Raw genomic sequence first — 23,367 nt, 5'->3', positions numbered from 1 at the left:
CAGTGCTCTGATCTCTTTGCAACCCAGTAGCACCAGATTGTATTGTGCTGTGTATTGGTACCTAATGGTCTAATAGCTGACCTGCATATCATACCAAAATATGGGCAGAGAGATTTAAAAAAAAATGTATAGCTCAGAAAGAAACAGTCGCCTTTTCAAAAAACACGTTGGGTATTATCTTCAATGTTTTTTTTCAAGCTTGATGATTCACTGCTTATTTGTTAATTGAAAGGGCAAAGCTTTTAAGATCATGACCTTTTTTGTTCATCCACTCTTGTGATCCAGCGCCTTTTGATAATATTCGGACTACTACCTACATTGATTTAACCTCATGGCCGACCCAAACACATTTTTGTTGAATCAGGGTGTCTTCTATAGAAAAAATATTTCAAACAAATGTGCAGCCAGAGACAAAGTTTATATCATAAAGAGTCATCTAATCACATAGAATAATATGAATGATGGAAACTGTCCCAACTAAATGAAATAAAAGGAAATAGAGAAATAAAGTGGTTGCCAGATGTGTATTGTTCCAAATATTTCCCTTTTATATAGAGGTTTCTGATATGTCTGAAGTTGTGCAATTGGATCGTTATTTAAGTATCTGATTGGCGGCCCACGTCTCATCCAATACCATGGTCATAATGGGGGAAAAGAAAGTCTTAATACCCCATAGTAATCACTCCAGGTAAAATCATTCCGGTGGACTTCTCCAAGGTATCAATGGATCAAATAGATGGTGTGATAGTGACAGAATAAGATTGACTGCCATAAAAGTTGAGATCTTCATCTTAACATTGGCCCAGAGAGTTGGACGTGGAACCCATTGCTCTCTTTGAAAGTTTTTAGTTCCCTGGAGAAGCACCAAACTATCCCAGACATACAAAGTATTCAGACCCTTCGACATTTTCCATATTTTGTTACGTTACAGCCTTATTCTATAATTCATTTTTTAAATAATTCCCCTCATCAATCTGAACGCAAAACCCCATAATGACAAAGCAAAAACAGTTTTTTAGACATTTTTCAAAATGTATAAAAAATCAAAACTGAAATAGCATAAGTATTCAGACGCTTTACTCAGTACATTGTTGAAGCACCTTTAATAGCGACTACAGCATTGAGTCTTCTTGGTTATGACGCTACGAGCCTGGTATCTTGGGAGTTTCTCCCCTTCTTCCTGCAGATCCCATCTAGCTCTGTCAGGTTGGATGGGAGTGTTGCTGCACAGCTATTTTCAGGTCTCTCCAGAGATGTTTGATCGGGTTCAGGTCCGGGCTCTGGCTGGGCCACTCAAGGACATTCAGAGACTTGTCCCAAAGCCACTCCTGCGTTGTCTTGGCTGTGTACTTAGGGTCGTTGTCCTGTTGGAAGGTGTACCTTCGCCCCAGTCTGAGGTGCTGAACGCTCTGGAGCAGGTTTTCTTTAAGGATCTTTCTGTACTCTGCTCTGTTCATCTTTGCCTCTATTCTTACTAGCCTCCCAGTCCCTGCCACTGAAAATCATCCCCACAGCATGATGCTGCCACCACCATGCTTCACCATAGGGATGGTGCCAGGTTTCCTCCAGACGTGACGCTAGGCATTCAGGCCAAAGAGTTCAATCTTGGTTTCATCAGACCAGAGAATCTTGTTGCTTATGGTCTGAGAGTCTTTAGGTGCCTTTTGGCAAACTCCAAGTGGGCTGTCATGTGCCTTTTACTGAGGAGTAGCTTCCGTCTGGCTACTCTACCACGAAGGCCTGATTGGGGAAGTGCTACAGAGATGGTTGTCCTTCTGGAAGGTTCTCTTATCTGCACAGAGGAACTCTAGTAGCTCTGTCAGAGTAACCATGGGGTTCTTGGTCACCTCCCTGACAAAGGCCCTCCCTTCCCGATTGCTCAGTTTGGCCGGGCGGGCAGCTCTAGGAAGAGTCTTGGTGGTTCCAAACTTTTTCCATTTAAGAATGATGGAGGCCAGTGTGTTCTTGGGGACCTTCAATGCTGCAGAAATGTTTTGGTACCCTTCCCCAGATCTGTGCCTCAGCACAATCCTGTCTCAGAGCTCTACGGAAAAATGGCTTGGTTATTGCTCTGACATGCACTGTCAACTGTGGGACCTTATATAGACAGGTGTGTGCCTTTCCAAATCATGTCCAATCAATTGAATTTACCGGTGGACTCAAATTTTTGAAATGTCTCAAGAATGATCAATGGAAACAGGATGCGCCTGAACTAAATTTCGAGTTTCATAGCAATGGGTCTGAATACTTATGTAAATAAGATATTTCTGTTTTTTGATTTTAGTACATTTGCAAACATTTCTAAAAACCTTTATTCACTTTGTCATTATTGGGTATTGTGTGTAGATTTCTCAGGACGTTGTTTAATTTAATCCACTTTAGAATAAGGCTGTGACATAACAAAATGTGGGAAAAGTCGTGGAGTCCGAATACTTTCCAAAGGCATTGCATATAGACTAGAACAGTCCTCACCAACATTTTCCTAGTCGAGATTACTTTCAGAGTCAAAATGCAAGCCGGACGAAGGTAACTGAAGTAACTGAACTAAATGACTATTGCCTCGTAGCACTCACTTCTGTCACCATAAAGTGGTTTGAGAGGCTATTTAAGGATCATGTCACCTTCACCTTAACCAACACCCACTACAATTTGCATACCACCCGAGCAGATCCACGGATGATGCAATCGCCATCGCACTGCACACTGCCCTATCCCATCTGGACAAGAGGAATACTGACACTACATGACCAAAAGTATGTGGACACGTGCTCGTCGGACATCTTATTCCAAATCATGGCATTAACATGGAGTTGGTCCCCTGTTGCTGCTAAACTGTAACAGCCTCCACTCTTCTGGGAAGGCTTTCCACTAGATGTTGGAACATTGCTGCAGGGACTTGCTTCCATTCAGCCACAAGAGCATTAGTGAGGTCGGGCACTCATGTTGGTTGATTCGGCCTGGCTCGCAGTCAGCATTCCAATTCATCCCAAAGGTGTTCGATGGGGTTGAGGTTAGGGCTCTGTGCAGGCCAGTCAAGTTCTTCCACACCGATCTCGAGAAACCATTTCTATATGGACCTTGCTTTGTGCACGGGGAATTGTCATGCTGAAGCAGGAAGGTCCTTGCCCAAACTGTTGCCACAAAGTTGGAAGCACACAATTGTCTAGAATGTCATTGTATGCTGTAGCGTTAAGATTTACCTTCACTGGAGCTAAGGAGCCTAGGCCAAACCATAAAAAACAGCCTCAGACCATTATTCCTCCTCCACCAAACCTTAAAGTTGGCACTATGCATTGGGGAAGGTAGTATTCTCTTTGAATCCGCCGAACCCAGAATCGTCCATCGGACTGCCAGATGGTGAAGCGTGATTCATCACTCCAGAGAACGTGTTTCCACTGCTCCAGATGCTTGGCATTGCACATGATGATCTTAGGCTTGTGTGCAGCTGCTTCACCATAGAAACCCATTTCATGAAGCTCCCAACGAACAGTTCTTGTGCGGACGTTGCTTCCAGAGGCAGTTTGGAACTCGATAGTGAGTGTTACAACTGAGGACAAAGATTTTTACTCACTACAAGCTTTAGCACTCGGCAGTCCTGTTCTGTGAGCTTGTGTGACCCACCACTTCGTGGCATCCTATGACAGTGCCACGTTGAAAGTCACTGAGCTCGTCAGTAAGACCATTCTACTGACAATGTTTGTCTACGGAGATTGCATGGCTGTGTGCTCAATTGTATTCACCTCTCAGCAACGGGTGTGGGTGAAATAGCCAAATACACAAATTTGAAGGGGTGTCAAAATACTATTGTATATATAGTGTGTATATACAGTACCATTCAAAAGTTTGGACACACACTCATTTCAAGGGGTTTTCTTTATTTTTTACAATTTTCTATATTGTAGAATAATAGTGAAGACATAAACTATGAAATAACATATATGGAATCATGTTGTAACCAAATATATTGTATATTCTTCAAAGTAGCCACCCTTTTTCCTTGATGACACTATTTGCATGCTCTCACCCAGCTTTACCTGGAATGCTTTTCCAACAGCCTTGAAAGACATCCCACATATGCTGAGCACTTGTTGGCTGCTTTTCCTTCACTCTGCGGTCCAACTCATCCCAAACCATCTCAATTGGGTTGAGGTCAGGTGATTGTGGAGGCCAGGTCATCTGATGCAGCACTCCATCACTCTCCTTCTTGGTCAAATAGCCTTTACACAGCCTGGAGGTGTGTTGGGTCATTAACCTGTTGAAAAACAAATGATAGTCCCACTAAGTGCAAACCAGGTGGGATGGCGTATCGCTGCAGAATACTGTGGTAGCCATGCTGGTTAAGCCTTCAATTCTAAATAAATCACAGACCGTGTCACCAGCAAAGCACCCCCACACCATCACACCTGTCGTGGTAATTTCCTGTATTACTAAACATTGAGAGAGCAAACCACACACAAGTCAGAGTTATATTATGGTCCAAAAATAAGATAAAACATCTTTATTTATCTATGTTACCTAACTAATTCTGATTCAGCCACGACACACCTCCTTCTCCTTCATGCTTCACGTGGGAACCACACATGCAGAGAGCATCCGTTTATCAACTCTGCGTCTCATAAAGACACTGCGGTTGGAACCAAAAACCTCAAATTTGGACTCATCAGACCAAAGGACAGATTTCCACAAGTCTAATCACGCAGTTGAGGTTGAGATGTGTCTGTTACATGAACTCTGTAGCATTTATTTGGGCTGCAATTTCTGAGGCTGGTAACTCTAGTGAACTTATCCTCTGCAGCAAAGGTAACTCTGGGTCTTCCTTTGCTGTGGTGGTCCTCATGAGAGACAGTTTCATCATAGTGCTTGATAGTTTTTCCGACTGCACTTGAAGAAATTTCCAAAGTTCTTGATTTTTGGATGACTGAACTTCATGTCTTAAAGTAATGCTTATTTGAGCTGTTCTTGCCATAATATGGACTTGGCCTTTTACCAAATAGGGCTATCTTCTGTATACCACCCTTTCCACTACTGATTGGCTCAAACACATTAAGTAGGACAGAAATTCCACAAATTAACGTATAATAAGGCACACCTGTTAATTGAAATGCATTCCAGGTGACTACCTTATGAAGCTGGTTGAGAGAATGACAAGAGTGTGCAAAGCTGTCATCAAGGCAACGGGTGGCTACTTTGAAGAATCTCAAATATAGAATATATTTTGATTTGTTTAACACTTTTCTGGTTACTACATCATTCTATATGTGTTATTTCATAGTTTCGATGTCTTCATTATTATTCTAAAATGTAGAAAATAGTAAAAAAATAAAGAAAAACCCTTGAATGAGTAGGTGTGTCCAAACTTTTGACTGGTACTGTATATATATTAGTAATTCGCGGGTTGACTCATGACCCGCAGTCCCCGCGGTTATATCCACCCGGCAGACAGGTCTAGGGTCATGAAATATTGTGTGGCTGAGGGGCGGGTGAGTGGTACAATAGAAACAATAACTTAAAAAAATCCATACATTTATAATTCTTGTGGAAATTATATAGGCTACAATTTGTTTTTTTTCTTTCATTATATTAGGCTATCTGGTATTTGTGCATGAGCCTAAGCTTCAAGATGTAACTGTACAGGTGCCAAATAGCCTACACAGCCAATCGACAAATAATGCTTTTGGGAATGGGCAGAAAAAGTTCATGTCAATACATGGAGGCAAAAAGGGCATTTTCAACGTGTATTTCCATAAACAAAAGCTGTGAAAGGAGAATTGGAAATAATGATAAGGGAGGGGCTGAAAAGTAATGTTTGGAAAAGATTTGGTGAAGTGGTAAGAGGATGATAGCAGTGCCAGCTATGTTATGTTTGATGATAATGAGGCGCTATACAAATTTGACAGTCACAAGACGGGAATTCAAAATATACCTGTGGCATGTCAAGGGAACTGTAGCCTACTGTTTAGACGGGATAAACGGAAATTGGACTGTAGGTCTATAATCTCTCATATAGTCTTAATAATAACTCCTGCAGAATAAGGCATTTCTTGCAATAAAATTATATACCAAATGTAGGCATTTGGACTCCACAGGAGTGGAGAAATATGATTGATTTATTTCTGCATCTTAAGAGAATGCCATGCTCAGTTAGATACCATCTGTAGAGGTGTTGTCTTCATCATGAAAGCTGATAGTATTTTAACCACATAACATATGCGTCGAAGTCGAACTGAAATCTTATCCGAAACACTTTGGGTAATTTTCACAGCTTTCTTTTTCCTTACAACAATTGTATTTTCTCCCCAGTCCCTAAACGTCTTTGCTCGGTGAAAGATGACAGAGTATATTTTACCTATTTCAACTAGATTGAAGGATTAATTTGATCGATCCATTACATTATTCTGTGGAGAAAGGGTTTATTTGTACTCTTCTAGGGCAACATATAATGACAAAAGAGAAACTACATGTATCTAATTATAGACAAGCTGAGTAACAAATAGCCAAAATGTCGAAAATTAAAAGCAGAACCATATCTAAATCAGACCAAATAAAGATCCTCCAACCCCTGTCAAACAAATCACTGTGCATATCCGACGGTGCATTTTCTATGTTTTCGGATTAGGGTTGGGTGGAGGCGGATGGGTTATTAGCAATTGCGGGCTGGGGCGGGTGAACAAACGGCTGACCCGCACACCACTAAAATACTGTACATATATATATTTATATTCTTGACTCTGACATTGCTCATTCTCTTAATTTGGGGGATTTGTGTGTATTGTTTTGTATTGTTAGGTATTATGCACTGTTGGAGCTAGAAACAATTCTCTGCTGGATGCGAGAGATCAAGTGCGCCTACAATGTATCAAATCAAATTGTATTTGTCACACGCGCCGATATACAACAGGTGTAGGTAGACCTTACAGTGAAATGCTACTTACAAACGCTAACCAACAATGCAGTAAAAAAAAAGCATAAATAAAATAAGAATAAGAAATAAAAGCAACACATAATTAAAGAGCAGCAGTAAAATAACAATAGTGAGTGCAGGTACAGAGTCAAGGTAATTGAGGTAATATGTAGGCCTACATGAGTTAGAGTTATTAAAGTGACTATGAATAGATAATAACAGAGTAACAGCAGTGTAAAAGAGGGGGGGGGCAATGCAAATAGTCTGGGTAGCCATTTGATTAGATGTTCAGGAGTCTTATGGCTTGGGGGTAGAAGCTGTTTAGAAGCCTCTTGGACCTAGACTTGGCGCTCCGGTACAGCAGAGAGAACAGTCTATGACTCAGGTGGCTGGAATCTATGACAATTTTTAAGGCCTTCCTCTGACACCGCCTGGTATAGAGGTCCTGTATGGCAGGAAGCTTGGCCCCAGTGATGTAGTCGGCTGTACGCACTACCCTCTGTAGTGCCTTGCCGTCGGAGGCCGAGCAGTTGCCATACCAGGCAGTGATGGACCCGTCAGGATGCTCTCGATGGTGCAGCTGTAGAACCTTTTGAGGATCTGAGGACCCATGACAAATCTTTTCACTCTCATGAGGAGGACTAGGTTTTGTTGTGCCCTCTTCATGACTGTCTTGGTGTGCTTGGATCATGTTAGTTTGTTGGGGATGTGGACACTAAGGAAGTTGACGCTCTCAACCTGCTCCCTTACAGCCCCGTCGATGAGAATGGTGGCGTGCTCGGTCCTCCTTTTTCTGTAGTCCACAATCATCTCCAATCATTGGAGGCCCCTTAGTGGCTGGGGGCCCTAAGCAACCGCTTATGTTGCTTATGCCTGGGGCCGGCCCTGGTTAGCATGCTCTACAGTCAGTAACAACTTTGCTGTGGGCTCGTGGAAGCTGCTGAAGACAGTGATCTAAGCTATCCGATTGGCCAGTGGTATCCACCTATCTGATTGGCCAGCAATGTGCCTACAGGTGAACCTGATTTAGCTCTCTGGGCCTGCCAATAGGAGGAGTTTGTATCTTTAGACAAATTAAATGGTCCTTCTGTGGCTCAGTTGGTAGAGCATGGCGCTTGTAACGCCAGGGTAGTGGGTTCGGTTCCCGGGACCACCCATACGTCGAATGTATGCACACATGACTGTAAGTCGCTTTGGATAAAAGCGTCAGCTAAATGGCATATATTATTATATTATTATTATATAAATGGTTCAAAATGGGAACACTTCACCTACCCGGCATGCAGGGCAGCTGAATCAAGTGCACCTATCGTATTATTGGTGAATAGGCTACTAAATATAAATATTTATAAAAATAGCTAACCTGATTGGCTGAGACAAGATTCAAATTCAGGTGCCCTGCCAGGTCCTGCCGTGGCTTCAGCCCTGCCAAATTGTCTGGTTGCCAGTCTGTATCTCAAAATTCAATATTGTTGCTTTGCCCTCCCAAGTCCACTACCACGGATGCATTCACAACACTGCCAACAGACAGAAAACATTCCCCATCATTTAAATATATATATTTTTTTAATTTTACCTTTATTTAACCAGGCAAGTCAGTTAAGAATAAATTCTTATTTTCAATGACGGCCTAGGAACAGTGGGTTAACTGCCTGTTCAGGGGCAGAACGACAGATTTGTACCTTGTCAGCTCGGGGGTTTGAACTTGCAACCTTCCGGTTCTAGTGAATAGAATAGAATGCCATTCAATGTTCTGTGAATAATGTGAAGCACTAGATTGTACACCTCTGTACACTTCAAGATTGTACATTTCTTGTCCAGTAGGGCTGTTATATACACTGAATGTACAAAACAGGAATGCTTTCCTAATATTGAGTTGCACCCCATTTTGCCCGAAAAACTAGTCGGGGCAAGGACTCTCTCTAAGGTGTCAAAATGTTGAATCCAATGCTTCCCACAGTTGTGTCAAGTTGGCTGGATGTCCTTTGGGTGGTGGAACATTCTTGACGCACATGGGAAACTGTTGAGTGTGAAAACCCAGCAGCGTTGCACTTCTTGAAACAAACCGGTGCGTATAGCACCTACTACATTACCTCGTTCAAAGGCACTTAAATATTTTGTCTTGCCCTTTCACGCTCTAAATGGCACACATACACCATCAATGTTTCTATTGTCTCAAGGCTTAAAAATCCTTCTTTAACCTGTCTTCATTCGAGTCTATGTAAACTGGAAACCATATATCCTGAGGCTGCATTTATTGTAGCTGGGGATTTTAACAAGGCTAATCTGAAAACAAGGCTCCATAAATTATATCAGCATATCTATTGCGCAACCTGGGCTGGCAAAACCCTGGATCATTGTTATTCTAACTTCCGCGATGCATATAAGGCCCTCCCCCGCCCTCCTTTCGGAAAGTTGACCACGACTCCATTTTGTTGCTCCAAGCCTATAAACAGAAACTTAAACAGGAAGCACCCGCGCTCAGGTCTGTTCAACGCTGGTCCGACCAATCGGATTCCACGCTTCAAGATTGCTTCGATCACGTGGACTGGGATATGTTCCGCATAGCGTCGAACAACAACATTGCTGATTCGGTGAGCGAGTTTATTAGCAAGTGCATCGGTGATGTTGTACGCACATTGTCTATTAAAACATTCCCCAACCAGAAACCAAGGTAACCGGAAACATGACCGAATAAAAACAGTGTAGCTATTCCCTCCGCAAAGCAATCAAAGAAGCTGTGTCAGTATAGAGACAAAGTATAGTCACAATTCAATGGATCGGACAGAAGAGGTATGTGGCAGGGTCTATAGTCAATCACGGACTACAAAAGAATAACCAGCCCCGTCGCGGATCACGATGCCTTGCTCCCAGACAGACGAAACAACTTTTTTGCTCACTTTGAGGACAATACAGTGCCACTGACACGGCCCGCTACCAAAACATGCAGGCTCTCCTTCACTGCAGCCAAAGTGAGTAAAACATTTAAACGTGTTAACCCCTGCAAGGCTGCAGGCGCAGACGGCATCCCCAGCCGCGCCCTCAGAGCATGCGCAGACCAGCTGGCTAGTGTGTTCACGGACATATTCAATCAATCCCTATACCAGTCTGCTGTTCCCATATGCTTCACGAGGGCCACCATTGTTCCTGTTCCCAAGAAAGCTAAGGTAACTGAGCTAAACGACTACCGCCCCGTAGCACTCACTTCCGTCGTCATGAAGTGCTTTGAGAGATTAGTCAAGGACCATATCCCCTCCACCCCACCTGACACCCTAGACCCACTCCAATTTGCTTACCGCCCCAATAGGTCCACAGACGACGCAATTGCAATCACACTGCACACTGCCCTAACCCATCTGGACAAGAGGAATACCTATGTAAGAATGCTGTTCATCGACTACAGCTCAGCATTTAACACCATAGTACCCTCCAAACTCGTCATTAAGCTCGAGACCCTGGGTCCCGACCCCGCCCCTTGCAACTGGGTCCTGGACTTCCTGGCGGGCCGCCCACAGGTGGTGAGGGTAGGTAAGAACATCTCCACCCCACTGATCCTAAACACTGGGGCCCCACAAGGGTGCGTTCTCCCTGTGTTCTCCCCACAAGCCCACTCCTGTACTCCCTGTTCACCCATGACTGCGTGGCCATGCACGCCTCCAACTCAATCATCAAGTTGCAGACGACACTACAGTGGTAGGCTTGATTACCAACAATGATGAGACGGCCTACATGGAAGAGGTGAGGGCCCTCGGAGTGTGGTGTCAGGAAAATAACCTCACACTCAATGTCAACAAAACAAAGGAGATGATCGAGGACTTCAGGAAACAGCAGAGGCAGCACCCCCCAATCCACATTGACGGAACAGTAGTGGAGAAGGTGGAAAGTTTTAAGTTCCTCGGCGTACACATCATGGACTAACTGAAATGGTCCACCCACACATACAGCGTGGTGAAGAAGGCGCAGTCGCGCCTCTTCAACCTCCGGAAGAAATTTGTCTTGTCACCAAAAACACTCACAAACTTTTGCAGATGCACAATACAGAGCATCCTGTTGGGCTGTATCACCACTTGGTATGGCAACTGCTCCGCCCATAACCGTAAGGTTCTCCAGAGGGTAGTGAGGTCTGCACAACGCATCACCGGGGGCAAACTACCTGCCCTCCAGGACACCTACACCACCCGATGTCACAGGAAGGCCATAAAGATCATCAAGGACATCAACCACCCGAACCACTGCCTGTTCAACCCGCTATCATCCAGAAGGCGAGGTCAGTACAGGTGCATCAAAGCTGGGACCGAGAGACTGAAAAACAGCTTCTATCTCAAGGCCATCAGACTGTTAAACAGCCACCACTAACACTGAGTGGCTGCTGCCAACACACTGACTCAACTCTAGCCACTTTAATAATGGAAAAATGTATCACAAAAAAAATCCACTTTATATAATGTTTACATACCCTACATTACTCAGCTCATATGTATATACTGTACTCTATAACATCTACTGCATCTTGCCTGTGCCGTTAGGCCATCACTCATTCATATATTTTTTATGTACATATTCTTATTCATTCCTTTACACATGTACGGTAGTTAGGTAGTGGTTGTGAAAATTGTTAGGTTAGATTACTTGTTAGATATTACTGCATGGTTGGAATTAGAAGCACAAGCATTTCGTTACACTCGCATTAACATGTGCTAACCATGTGTGTGACCAATAAAATGTGATTCGATTTTATTTTATTTGTCTCCCCCTTCATCTACACTGATTTGAAGTGGACATCAATATGGGTTCATAGCTTTCACCTGGATTCACCTGGTCAGTATATGTCATGATGTGTCATTCACGGCAGGCCTTTTTAGATCACTGGGAAAGAAGATAACCTATTTTCAGATGTCTAGTGGAGATTGTTCCTATTGACTCTTGTTAGCGCACAGAGATGCTGCTGTACGTGTTCTTGAGGTGCACAGACAACCCAGGTTCAATGTCTGTGTTCGGTAATTATTGTGTAGGGGCCTCCTACAGCTCAGTAAGTCCTCTATGTGAAAAGTCTCGACTTTGAGAATCCCTAAGTCACACCGTACAACATTTTGTCAGTTAAACTGTAGAAAATATGTCCACGGGACCCATAATGGCCCCAGAATGATATCTGGCAGACAAGGTGAGGTGAAACAAACAGATCTCCTCAGATAATAGTCTCTTGACAAGGCCTTTTGGGTGATCTTAAAGTTTGATTTTCTCTCTGCTCTTATTGAGGAAGTTGGGATTTTACCCTATGAGACAAATATAAATAGAAAAATGTAAATCATTAACTCATTCCACAACAATCCAAAGTTGATAAAGGGGATGCTGAGAACTGGCGCCAAAAGCCCACAGGACACAGTCATAAGCCGCTGTTACCAACTTCATCAATTTACTGGGAGCAACAACAAAAAAAGTTTTTTACTGGGAGCAAAGGTGAAACAGATGAAACTGACATTTCTCTTCCCACCATGTTTCATTTTCATGCATCTGCAAATTATATATATATATAACATTCAGGAGAGGATTCCATTTCATTACAATTCACAGGATGGATGCATTCATATTCACATCATAATAAACGAGGGAGAGTTTATTTCAGTTTTTTTTTATCTAGACGAAGGTCCTGGTGTAAGCTAGGTTTCCGATCTTGCCGTTTTAAATTAGCAGTTAACTTAGTTTTGGGCAGTCAGTGACATTAATTCATCAACTAGGCGTCAGGGGAAAATAAAAACTAGCAGGACTGTGACTGTAGACAACTGGATTTAAACCATATGATGCTGTTTTAAACCTTTTCCTTTTCTCTAACAGGCTGGAAACAGATAGATGAAGTGATTATCCAACCTTAAAGCACCGAGCACGCTAACTCTGCTAATAATCATTTGGAGTTGCACATTTACATGAACTTCTCAGAGCTTCAATATGAATGGAGACCCATTTGCATCCAAAGGCTTGAAACCAGTTTCCCCATTAACTCACACCAGTTAAAATCAACATACAAACATCACACGTTGTTTTTGAATCCCTCTGCATCTGTCATGTTGTTCTGGAGTCTCTCCGGAATGTCTTTAATGAAGAGATCATTTGTTTGAGTTCGCAACTCAGGGCACGCAGGGCCAATTTCCTGCTCGACTGCTCTGACGCCGCCGCAGGAGAACACAAATCAACAGGGATAAGCGTCCCCTCCAACAAAGGCGTGATGGAATAAATAAGACCAGGCAACATCTCCCTCTGTCATTTAAAATCTCAGTCATTTCAGACTGAGTGGAATGTACATATGGTTGTCTCACTACCTCACTCTAACATAGTCTAACAGAGATGGCTAAAGCATGTTTAGTGAAGGTAAGAACATGGTGAAATACACTGATGGGGAGGAAGAGGAGGAGAAGGCGGAGAAGAAGGAGAAGGAGCAGATGGAGGACAATTATGAGGAGGAAATGGAGGAGGTAAAAGAGGTGGAAGAAAAAGAAGAGGACAATTGTGAGGAAGCTGAGAAGGAAAAAGGAGAGGACAATCATGAGGACAATGATGGTGATCATGGCTGGACAAATAGTCCAAGGCCAATATCACTGTAGACAAATACCTTGAATTCCTCTGATAACTTCAGAGAAAAACAGACCTGTCTGTGATGCATCCCCTAGATGGAAGTGTTTGACAGCACTAGGAGGATGGTGTGAAAGGGCTTAGACTAAAGCCCACACTACAGAACAAACAGGAAGAAGAGTAAAAGGTGCTAGCTACATCATACAGACGGGGTGAATAATGGAAAAGATATGTCCTGGACAGAATACCAGCATATCATATGTCAGGGGTGATAAGGGAGATACAGTGCCTTCGGAAAGTATTCAGACCCCTTGACTTTTTCCACATTTTGTTACGTTACAGCCTTATTCTAAAAATGATTAAATAAAAAAAATAGAAAGAGACCCGAGTTCCCAATTTACAATTCTGAGTTGGATGACCATTCAAAACGTATTTTCCCCGTCGGAGCTCGTTTTTTGGCAGAGTTCCCTTTTCTCTTGAACTCACTGAAGTCAAATTTTGCAGTTCCGAGTTAACAGTTGTTTTGAGCACGGCACAAATCATGTTTCATTGACATCATGGCCAATGTTGAATGTTTATCATTTTAGGCTTAGAAAAGAGAACCTTAATCTCAGATTTGGGACCACACAGCCACTCCACTGAATAGTGGGCTAGTGATTGCTTTGCAATTAATGCAGTTAGACACCGGTTCCTTCCAAACCATTCATTGTTGAATTTGCGATTTCCAACTTGTTGTGTAATGTTTTTGTCCAATGGCCGATGAGCACCGATACGTTTTTTTCTATCATTTCTCTTCGTTATTTCTCTTCACATGACAAGGATTAAATAGGATTTGCCAGTAGATTGTCGACTTGATTCATGATGATGACTGCTAACTAAGATTTTGAAAGTATGATGTTGACATGATTAGTCCAATCAAAGCTACTGTCGATATAACGTGATGCAATTTTATCTGTGGCCAATGACCTTGAGCCTTCTTGGATGGGCACTTCTAATGTACCTCTATGGCAGCACCCAAGGGGCTTGAATCTCCAAGCTCTACTCTTAGACATGGTCTTAGACTTTTCCCCACCTGCCCTGTAAGACGGATCGTCGCTGTGCTGTGGGGATGTTTTTCAGCGGCAGGGACTGGGAGCCTAGTCAGGATCGAGGTAAAGATGAACGGAGCAAAGTACAGAGAGATCTGTGGTCCTTCTGTGGCTCAGTTGGTAGAGCATGGCGCTTGTAACGCCAGGGTAGTGGGTTCGATTCCCGGGACCACCCATACGTAGAATGTATGCACACATGACTGTAAGTCGCTTTGGATAAAGGCGTCAGCTAAATGGCATATATAGATCCATGATAAAACCTGCTCCAGAGTGCTCAGCATCTCAGACTGGGGCAAAGGTTCACCTTCCAACAGGACAATGAATGTCCTTGAGTGGCCCAGCCAGAGCCCAGACTTGAACCCAATCGAACATCTCTGTAGAGACCTGACAATAGCTGTGCTTGAGAGGATCTGTAGAGAAGAATGGGAGAAACTCCTCGAATACAGGTGTGCCAAGCTTATAGCGTCATACCCAAGATGACTCGAAGCTGTAACTGCTGCCAAAGTTGCTACAACAAAGGATTGAGTAAAGCGTCTGAATACTTATGTAAATATGATATTTCAGTTTTTATTCGTAACAAATTACACTATTTTTGAAAAACCTGTTTTTCCTTTGTCATTATGGGGTATTGTGTGGATTTTGTTTTTAAAATACATTTTTGAATAACGCTGTAGCCTAACTATTTGGAAAAAGTCAAAGGGTCTGAATACTTCCCGAAGGCTACAATATGCCCTATTGTTATGTGTATTAGCATATTTTTGTCATTTATGTTTCCAATGTGATGGTGTTTAACCCTTTTCTCACTTTCATTTATCTGCATGTCCAACACTTGTTTTCCCCATGTTCTTTTCAGGACAACCATTTCTACAAGTTAAACACCAAACTATGTGACATAAACAGTTGCATTCATGAGTTTTATTGACAAATGTCGATAAAAAAATAAGGTCAGCGAAAGTAGAAACATTATATGAACGCTGTAAGTACAGAAATTGTACTTAGTCAGTGACAACAGTGTGGAGTTTGGCGTCAAACTCAAAACTTGATATCGAGTCCCCGAGCTGACAAGGTAAAAATCTGTCGTTCTGCCCCTGAACAAGGCAGTTTGGGAGGCCGTCATTGTTAATAAGAATTTTGTTCTTAACTGACTTGCCTAGCTGAATAAAGGTTAAATAAAAATGTTTCAAAAAATATCCTCCATGTGGCTTGTGATGGTTTTTGGGTAAGATTAACTTATAAGTAGAATCATGCAAATCTCAAATGAGGATTCTGGTCTCAGTCCATTCATGTGTTGAATGTGTACAGCTTCCCCCCCAGTTGTTTGGCCCCCTGGGATCACATTTCCTGGGTACATCCTATCCTAATGACTATCAAATAGGCTCATGCAAGTGTGCAGGCCAGCATTTTACAATTGCTCTATCCTGCATAAGGATTCCGGGGGCAGGTTTCGAGAACAAAATTAAGAAACTAAATCCTTGTTTTAAAAGAATACAAACCAGAGGGGAAACAAGTTTACTGGTTAGTTTATTTTTGAAAAGCCAACATGAATCAAAGGATTAAGAATTAGAATGAGACAGGATGCATTGTTTGATCCTTCACAAAGCACTTGATTTAAAACCCAATTATTTGTGAAATGTCAAAGTCAGTTTGAAGAGAGATTTGTAACATATTGCACAAATTGGATTCTTAACATATCACATGAATTGCAAAATTCACATATCATACAAATTGCTAAATTCGTAACATATCACAGGAAATGGATGACTAAAAGAAGGACCGTTTTGGCTCGTGAGCACCACTTTCAAAACTACTGGCTGAAATTATACAAAAAGTTTGAGAGTGCACATTAACAAGTGGATAAGTGGATACGGTTAATGAATCACAATTTAGTAATGACAACTGAGGCTGTTGCACAGGTTCCTGTTTAAATGCAGTTATTTTGGTTTACCTGTAGGTGGCCATGGTGCACGAGGCCCCTCGTCACCCCTTCCCCACTGTGGATGTACCTGACCACGCCCATTATACTATAGGGGCCGTCATCCTGGCTATCGGCATCACCGGCATGGTGGGCAACTTCCTGGTTATCTATGCCTTCAGCAGGTAAGGGACAGTTGCTCCCTATGGTAGTGTAACTCTCTCTCCACTTTAGAAGAGCAGATAATCTAGGCTCTGTCGTAACCGGCCACGACCGGGAGATCCGTGGGGCGACGCAAAATTGGCCTAGCGTCGTCCGGTTTAGGGAGGCCGGTAGGGATATCCTTGTCTCATCGCGCACCAGCGACTCCTGTGGCGGGCCGGGCATAGTGCGCGCTAACCAAGGTTGCCAGGTGCACGGTGTTTCCCCCAACACATTGGTGCGGCTGGCTTCTGGGTTGGATGCGCGCTGTGTTAAGAAGCAGTGCGGCTGGTTGGGTTGTGTATCGGAGGACGCATGGCTTTCAACCTTCGTCTCTCCCGAGCCCGTACGGGAGATGTAGCGATGAGACAAGATAGTAGCTACTAAAACAATTGGATACCACAAAGTAGGGGAGAAAAGGGGGTTGAATTCTAAAATAATATATATATATTTTTTTTTAAAGAAGAGCAGAAAATCTCATCAGTTAAAATGTGATTGGAGTTTCTTGCAGCAAGAAAATGTACAGTTAATGCTGAGGTTTATCTCATCTCAATATCCCCCCATCTGTCATATGTGGCTCTGTAGTCTCAGTTGTTTATCAGTGTGTCTCAGTTGATCAGCATCGTGAGTCGAGAGATCAGGGTATTCATCCTCCCTCCTGAGCCCAAACATGATGTACTGTAACTAGCGTCCATGCCATGCTTCACTTTCAATGTTTTGTGAGGTGTCATTTCTCTCCCACTATGATGACTCATTCTGAATATAGACAGGCATACACACACAATCATATGCAGATATAAGTGGTACGTGTTGGACAAATTGATGGCACTAGCTCTATCCATAGCTAAAAAGTTGTCAACAATAATAAACCCTTCACCATAAAAAGAGGGGTACTACTGCACGCAATTACAGAACAATAACCATCTTGTGTTTCCCTGTGCTGTATGTGTTGTGTTCGACAGGAGCAGGTCACTGAGGACTCCAGCCAACATGTTCATCATTAACCTGGCCATCACTGACTTCATGATGTGCATCACACAGGCACCCATCTTCTTCACCAACTCCATGCACAGGAGATGGATCTTCTGGGAGAAAGGTACTCAACGCCCATCCCCGAACACGTCTGAGGCCAATATTTTCCACTCAGACCCCCAAAAAAAAAAAAAAAAAAAAAAAAACTATCATTGACTTCAAACCAAAAAACATAGAAAATAGCATAGAATTGTGTGGACAAATTCAGTCTTTGAATTGCGTCCGTTTCCTATAATTGACTGGAAGGAGGTGGAATGAAGGAATTGACTCAGACTGAGCTCTGAGCAGAGCTTGTGCCTTACAAGGTTAATACGTTGGACAGAAAAGGCGGGGGATGGAAAGAGGGAGAAGTCTATGAAAGGAATGTGTTTATTTATTACCATAGTCATGGAATTAAAGAACATATGAATGTAAAACTCTCAATGAGATGTTGCCTAGAGATACAGGGAAAGGCTACTTACTTCTGCAAACACCTCACACAACATCACCACACTCTTAGAAAAAAGGGATCCAAATAGGTTTTTCAGCTGTCCCCATAGGAGAATCCTTTTTGGTTCCATGTAGAACCCTTTTTGGTTTCATGTAGGAACATGCAACCCAAAAGGGTTCTACCTGGTACCGAAAAGGGTTCTTCAAAGGGTTATCCTATGGGGAGAGCCGAAGAACCCTTCTAGGTTCTAGATGCTAAGAGTGTACAATAGCTGTGGGAGAAAGAAGAAGCCTTAACTGGCACAGCTGCTTTATTCTCATTCTGTATTATAAACAGCAAGTGCTAGAATATCTCGATTTTTATTTATGAGCATGGAAGATAGATTTATTCTCGTTGAATTACAGACCTTTTGACATCATGAGGAATTATATTGAACCTAATCCATTTTTATAAGTCCTAGTGATCTTCAGATCATATATCCCTAACAACCCCCTACCCCCACCTACCCTCCTACCTTATTGTTGTCGTCCAAATTAACTGGGAAAAAATAAATAAACTGGAAATTGTGTTCAAGTGTATTTCCTGTGTCCTGGTGGGCAGCACTCATATACAACTCAATACCTGCAATTTAGGTGATTACAAATGGCTCAAGCTTGATATTGAAAATCGTTGTGCCAAATCTGCTTCTTCATTGATATATTCTAGAGTTTTAATATCTTTATCTATTTTTGCTCAGTTGAAATAGCCAGAACCGGAGCTGTACTGTGTATTCCCAGTTCTGCCATTGGTAAACCCAACTTACTCCAGTAAGTTAAGGCGTCAAATCTTCCCTGGCATCACCCACCATTGAGGGTGTGTAACAGCCTTATAGGCTACTGCCATACCACACTAACACAAGGTATTACCCCAGGCAAGACATCACCCCTGGAGTGTGTGATTTGTATTACCACAGCTATGGAGTGGTCTATCATGACATATATACAAACAATGTGTTGCACAATATCTATATTTTGCGAGACATTGAGGTTTTGATTGAGGTACAGTACCAGTCAAAAGTTTGGACACTCTACTCATTCAAGAGTTTTCTTTATTTTGACTATTTTCTACATTGTAGAATAATAGTGAAGACATCAAAAACGATGAAATAACACATATGGAATCATGTAGTAACCAAAAAAGTATTAACAAATCAAAATAGATTTTAGATTTTAGATTCTTCAGAGTAGCCGCCCTTTGCCTGGATGACAGCTTTGCACACTCTTGGCATTCTCTCAACCAGCTTCATGAAGAATGCTTTTCCAACAGTTTTAAAGGAGTTCCCACATATGCTGGGCACTTGTTGGCTGCTTTTCCTTCACTCTGCGGTCCAACTCATCCCAAACCACCTCAATTGGGTTTAGATCGGGTGATTTTGGAGGCCAGGTCTTCTGATGGAGCACTCCATCACTCTCCTTCTTGGTAAAATAGCCCTTACACAGCCTGGAGGTATGTTGGGTTATTGTCCTGTTGAAAAACAAATGATAGTCCCACTAAGCGCATACCAGATTGGATGGCAAATCTCTGCAGAATGCAGTGGTAGCCATGCTGGTTAAGTGTGCCTTGAATTCTAAATAAATCAGACAGAGTCACCAGCAAAGCTCTCCCACACCTCCTCTTCCATGCTTCACGGTGGGAACCACACATGCAGAGATCAGCCATTTACGTACTCTGCGTCTCACAAAGACACTGCGGTTGGAACCAAAAACCTCATATTTGGTCTCATCAGACCAAAGGACAGATTTTCACCGGTCTAATGTCCATTGCTCGTGTTTCTTGGCCCAAGCAAGTCTCTTCTTCTTAGTGTCCTTTAGAAGGGGTTGCTTTGCAGCAATTTGACCATGAAGGCCTGATTCACAAAGTCTCCTCTGAACAGTTGACATTCAGATGTATGTTGAACTCTGTGAAGCATTTATTTGGGCTGCAATTTCTGAGGCTGGTTACTTTAATTAACTTATCCTCTGCAGCAGAGGTAACTCTGGGTCTTCCTTTCCTGTGGCGGTCCTCATTTCTGCCAGTTTCATCATAGCACTTGATGGTTTTTGCGACTGCACTTGAAGAAACTTTCAAAGGTCTTGAAATGTTCGAATTGACTGAACAAGGCGGTGGCTACTTTGAAGCATCTCAAATATAACATACATTTTGATTTGTTTAACACTTTTTTTGGTTACTACATGATTCCATGTGTGTTTTTTCAAAGTTTTGATGTCTTCACTATTATTCTACAATTGAGAAAATAATACAAATAAAGAAAAACCCTAGAATGAGTACTGTAGGTGTGTCCAAACTTTTGACGGATACTCTATATGTTCTGGTCCCTGCAGAGTGGAGGTGGATGGGTGTCACAACAGGGTGAGTGTTGGGTGTGAATCGGAGATGGGGTCAGTCAGTATTACCCTCTGCTAGGCCCACTCTCCCTGCAGGCTGGCCCTGTGTTTGACCTGGTTCTCTGCTGATCATTATCCAGGCTATGGAGTGACTATCACCCACAGGGGGCATTACAACACACCAACAGTACTCTGACTCTCTATCAATCTATGTTTCTTTTCTATTCCCACCTTTTATCTCAGCAGTTAACTGTACTCTCTCCGTCTCTGTGTCTTCTAGGCTGTGAGCTCTATGCATTCTGCGGGGCTCTATTTGGGATCTGCTCTATGATCACTCTGACGGTGATAGCAGTGGACCGCTACTTTGTGATCACGCGTCCGTTGTCCTCCATTGGGGTGCTCTCCAAGAAACGAGCCCTGCTCGTCCTCATGGCTGCCTGGGCCTATTCACTGGGGTGGAGCCTGCCCCCTTTCTTCGGCTGGAGTAAGTCCACACATACATGATCATCACGCACGCACGCATCCGCACATACACACATATTGGGATGAGATCCAGTATGCCAGGGCTGTACACGCTGTATGGGAGAGTTGTGGTTGTGTCAGTGTATGCATGTGTTAGAAAGAGCTAAAAAAGACAGCAAGATAGAAAGACAGCGAGAACGAGTGCTCCTCCTGGCTCTGTGTTCTCTCTTTGAACTCCAGTTAGCAGTAGCTTAGTTTAGGAATGAGGATTTAGGCATTGGATCAGGTGTTCTGAGCTGCCTGAGATCTTTCAGTGATAAGGAATTAAATTAAACTAGTGGGCGAACTGGCTGGAATGGGCCCCTCATAAGCCTCACATGGGCCTGGCCTTACAGTATGCTGTCCTCAGAATTACTCACACCCCATCATTGTGTGTATCTCTGGCAAATAACAAATGTATCCAGCCCGATTCTGTCCAGCACGTTAATGGGTGATATGCTGGAAAGGACCTTGGGGTGACACTAACTCAGACAATGTGGAGGGTAGAGGGGGTTTGGGGAGAAGGATAGGGATAGGAGATCATGGACTGGCTACCTCCTGCAGCAGTCTGGGGCTGGGCTCTGCATGCAGGCGTGCCAACCCAGACATGGTTTCGCAACACGAATGTCCTATCTGACAACACGAAGGGCGTCTGTCTCCTTAAACCCATCTGACGTCCCCATCTTTGCCCGTCTCCGCAGATTACCACATCATTTCATCCCCTCTGGGAAAAAAACATTAATAACATGAAAGCAAAACAAAACTGCGCCGTTATACAATTTGAGGCTTTGATCATCCAGAGCATTTAGTTAATCAGAAGTGCTCCCTTGATCCAAACTTTGGTTTTCTTGTGTCTTCCTATTGTTGCGAATGTCTTTTGCTTTCCCTGACTGATTGTTTTACCATAGCAGGGCTTCAATGGATGATGCATGACGAACAACTTGTAGATGACTTTGAAGTGGTGTTGAAGAAAGAACATTGTCTCTCTCCTTATATGTTACCCTTTTCCCCCTCTCTGTTCCCTTTCTCTTTCCCCTTCTCTCTCCTTTCTCTTTCCCCTTCTCTCTCCTTTCTCTATCCCCTTCTCTCTCCTTTCTCTATCCCCTTCTCTCTCCTTTCTCTATCCCCTTCTCTCTCCTTTCTCTATCCCCTTCTCTCTCATTTCTCTATCCCCTTCTCTCTCCTTTCTCTATCCCCTTCTCTCTCCTTTCTCTATCCCCTTCTCTCTCCTTTCTCTATCCCCTTCTCTCTCCTTTCTCTATCCCCTTCTCTCTCCTTTCTCTATCCCCTTATCTCTCCTTTCTCTATCCCCTTCTCTCTCCTTTCTCTATCCCCTTCTCTCTCCTTTCTCTATCCCCTTCTCTCTCCTTTCTCTATCCCCTTCTCTCTCCTTTCTCTATCCCCTTATCTCTCCTTTCTCTATCCCCTTATCTCCTCCTTTCTCTATCTCTCCTTTTCTATCCCCTTTCTCCCTTCTCTCTCATTCTCCTTTCTCTATCCCCTTCTCTCTCCTTTCTCTATCCCCTTCTCTCTCCTTTCTCTATCCCCTTATCTCTCCTTTCTCTATCCCCTTCTCTCTCCTTTCTCTATCCCCTTCTCTCTCCTTTCTCTATCCCCTTATCTCTCCTTTCTCTATCCCCTTATCTCTCCTTTCTCTATCCCCTTATCTCTCCTTTCTCTATCCCCTTCTCTCTCCTTTCTCTATCCCCTTCTCTCTCCTTTCTCTATCCCCTCCTTTCTCTATCTCTCCTTTCTATCTATCTCCCTTCTCTCTCCCCTTATTTCCTCCATCCCCTTCTCTCTCCTTTCTCCCCATCTCCCTATCCCCTTCTCTCTCCTTTCTCTATCCCCCTCCTTTCTCTCCTATCCCCTCTATCCTCTTCTCCTTTCTCTACCCCCTCTACCCCCTACCCCTCTCCTTCCCTCCTTTCTCTATCCCCTCGTCTCTCCTTCCCCTCTCCCTCCCTCCGTACCTCCTTTCTCTATCCCCTCGTCTCTCCTTCCCCTCTCCCTCCCTCCTTTCCTCCTTTCTCTATCCCCTTCTCTCTCCTTTCTTTATCCCCTTGTCTCTCCTTCCCCTTTCCTCTTCCCTCTCCCTCCATCCTTTCTCCATCCCCTTGTCTCTCCTTCCCTTTTCCTCTCCCCTCTCCCTTACCCCCCTCCCCCTCTCCAAGGTGCCTATGTTCCAGAGGGTCTGTTGACCTCCTGTACATGGGACTATGTGACCTTTACCCCGTCCGTGCGTGCCTACACCATGCTGCTCTTCACCTTTGTCTTCTTCATCCCCCTGATCGTCATCATGTACTGCTACTTCTTCATCTTCAGAGCCATACGTACAACTAACAAGTGAGTGGATTTGACACCAGAGAGCTGGT

The 23,367-nt window shown here is 43.3% G+C and overlaps 1 protein-coding gene across 1 annotated transcript in view; it reads left to right on the top strand.

Moving 5' to 3' along the window:
• LOC118369906 (melanopsin-A-like) overlaps positions 1–23,367 on the top strand; it is a 49,004-nt gene that overhangs the window by 21,252 nt on the left and 4,385 nt on the right. Inside the window, exons 2-5 of the mRNA XM_035754681.2 lie at positions 16,505–16,650; positions 17,629–17,762; positions 20,772–20,975; positions 23,167–23,338. Coding sequence (XP_035610574.2) covers positions 16,505–16,650; positions 17,629–17,762; positions 20,772–20,975; positions 23,167–23,338 — 656 coding nt within the window. The remainder of the gene's footprint in view (positions 1–16,504; positions 16,651–17,628; positions 17,763–20,771; positions 20,976–23,166; positions 23,339–23,367) is intronic.

This window comes from Oncorhynchus keta, chromosome 36, assembly GCF_023373465.1.
Source record: "Oncorhynchus keta strain PuntledgeMale-10-30-2019 chromosome 36, Oket_V2, whole genome shotgun sequence".
NCBI classification, from domain to species: domain Eukaryota; kingdom Metazoa; phylum Chordata; class Actinopteri; order Salmoniformes; family Salmonidae; genus Oncorhynchus; species Oncorhynchus keta.
This window is presented reverse-complemented; position numbering and strand designations above follow the sequence as displayed.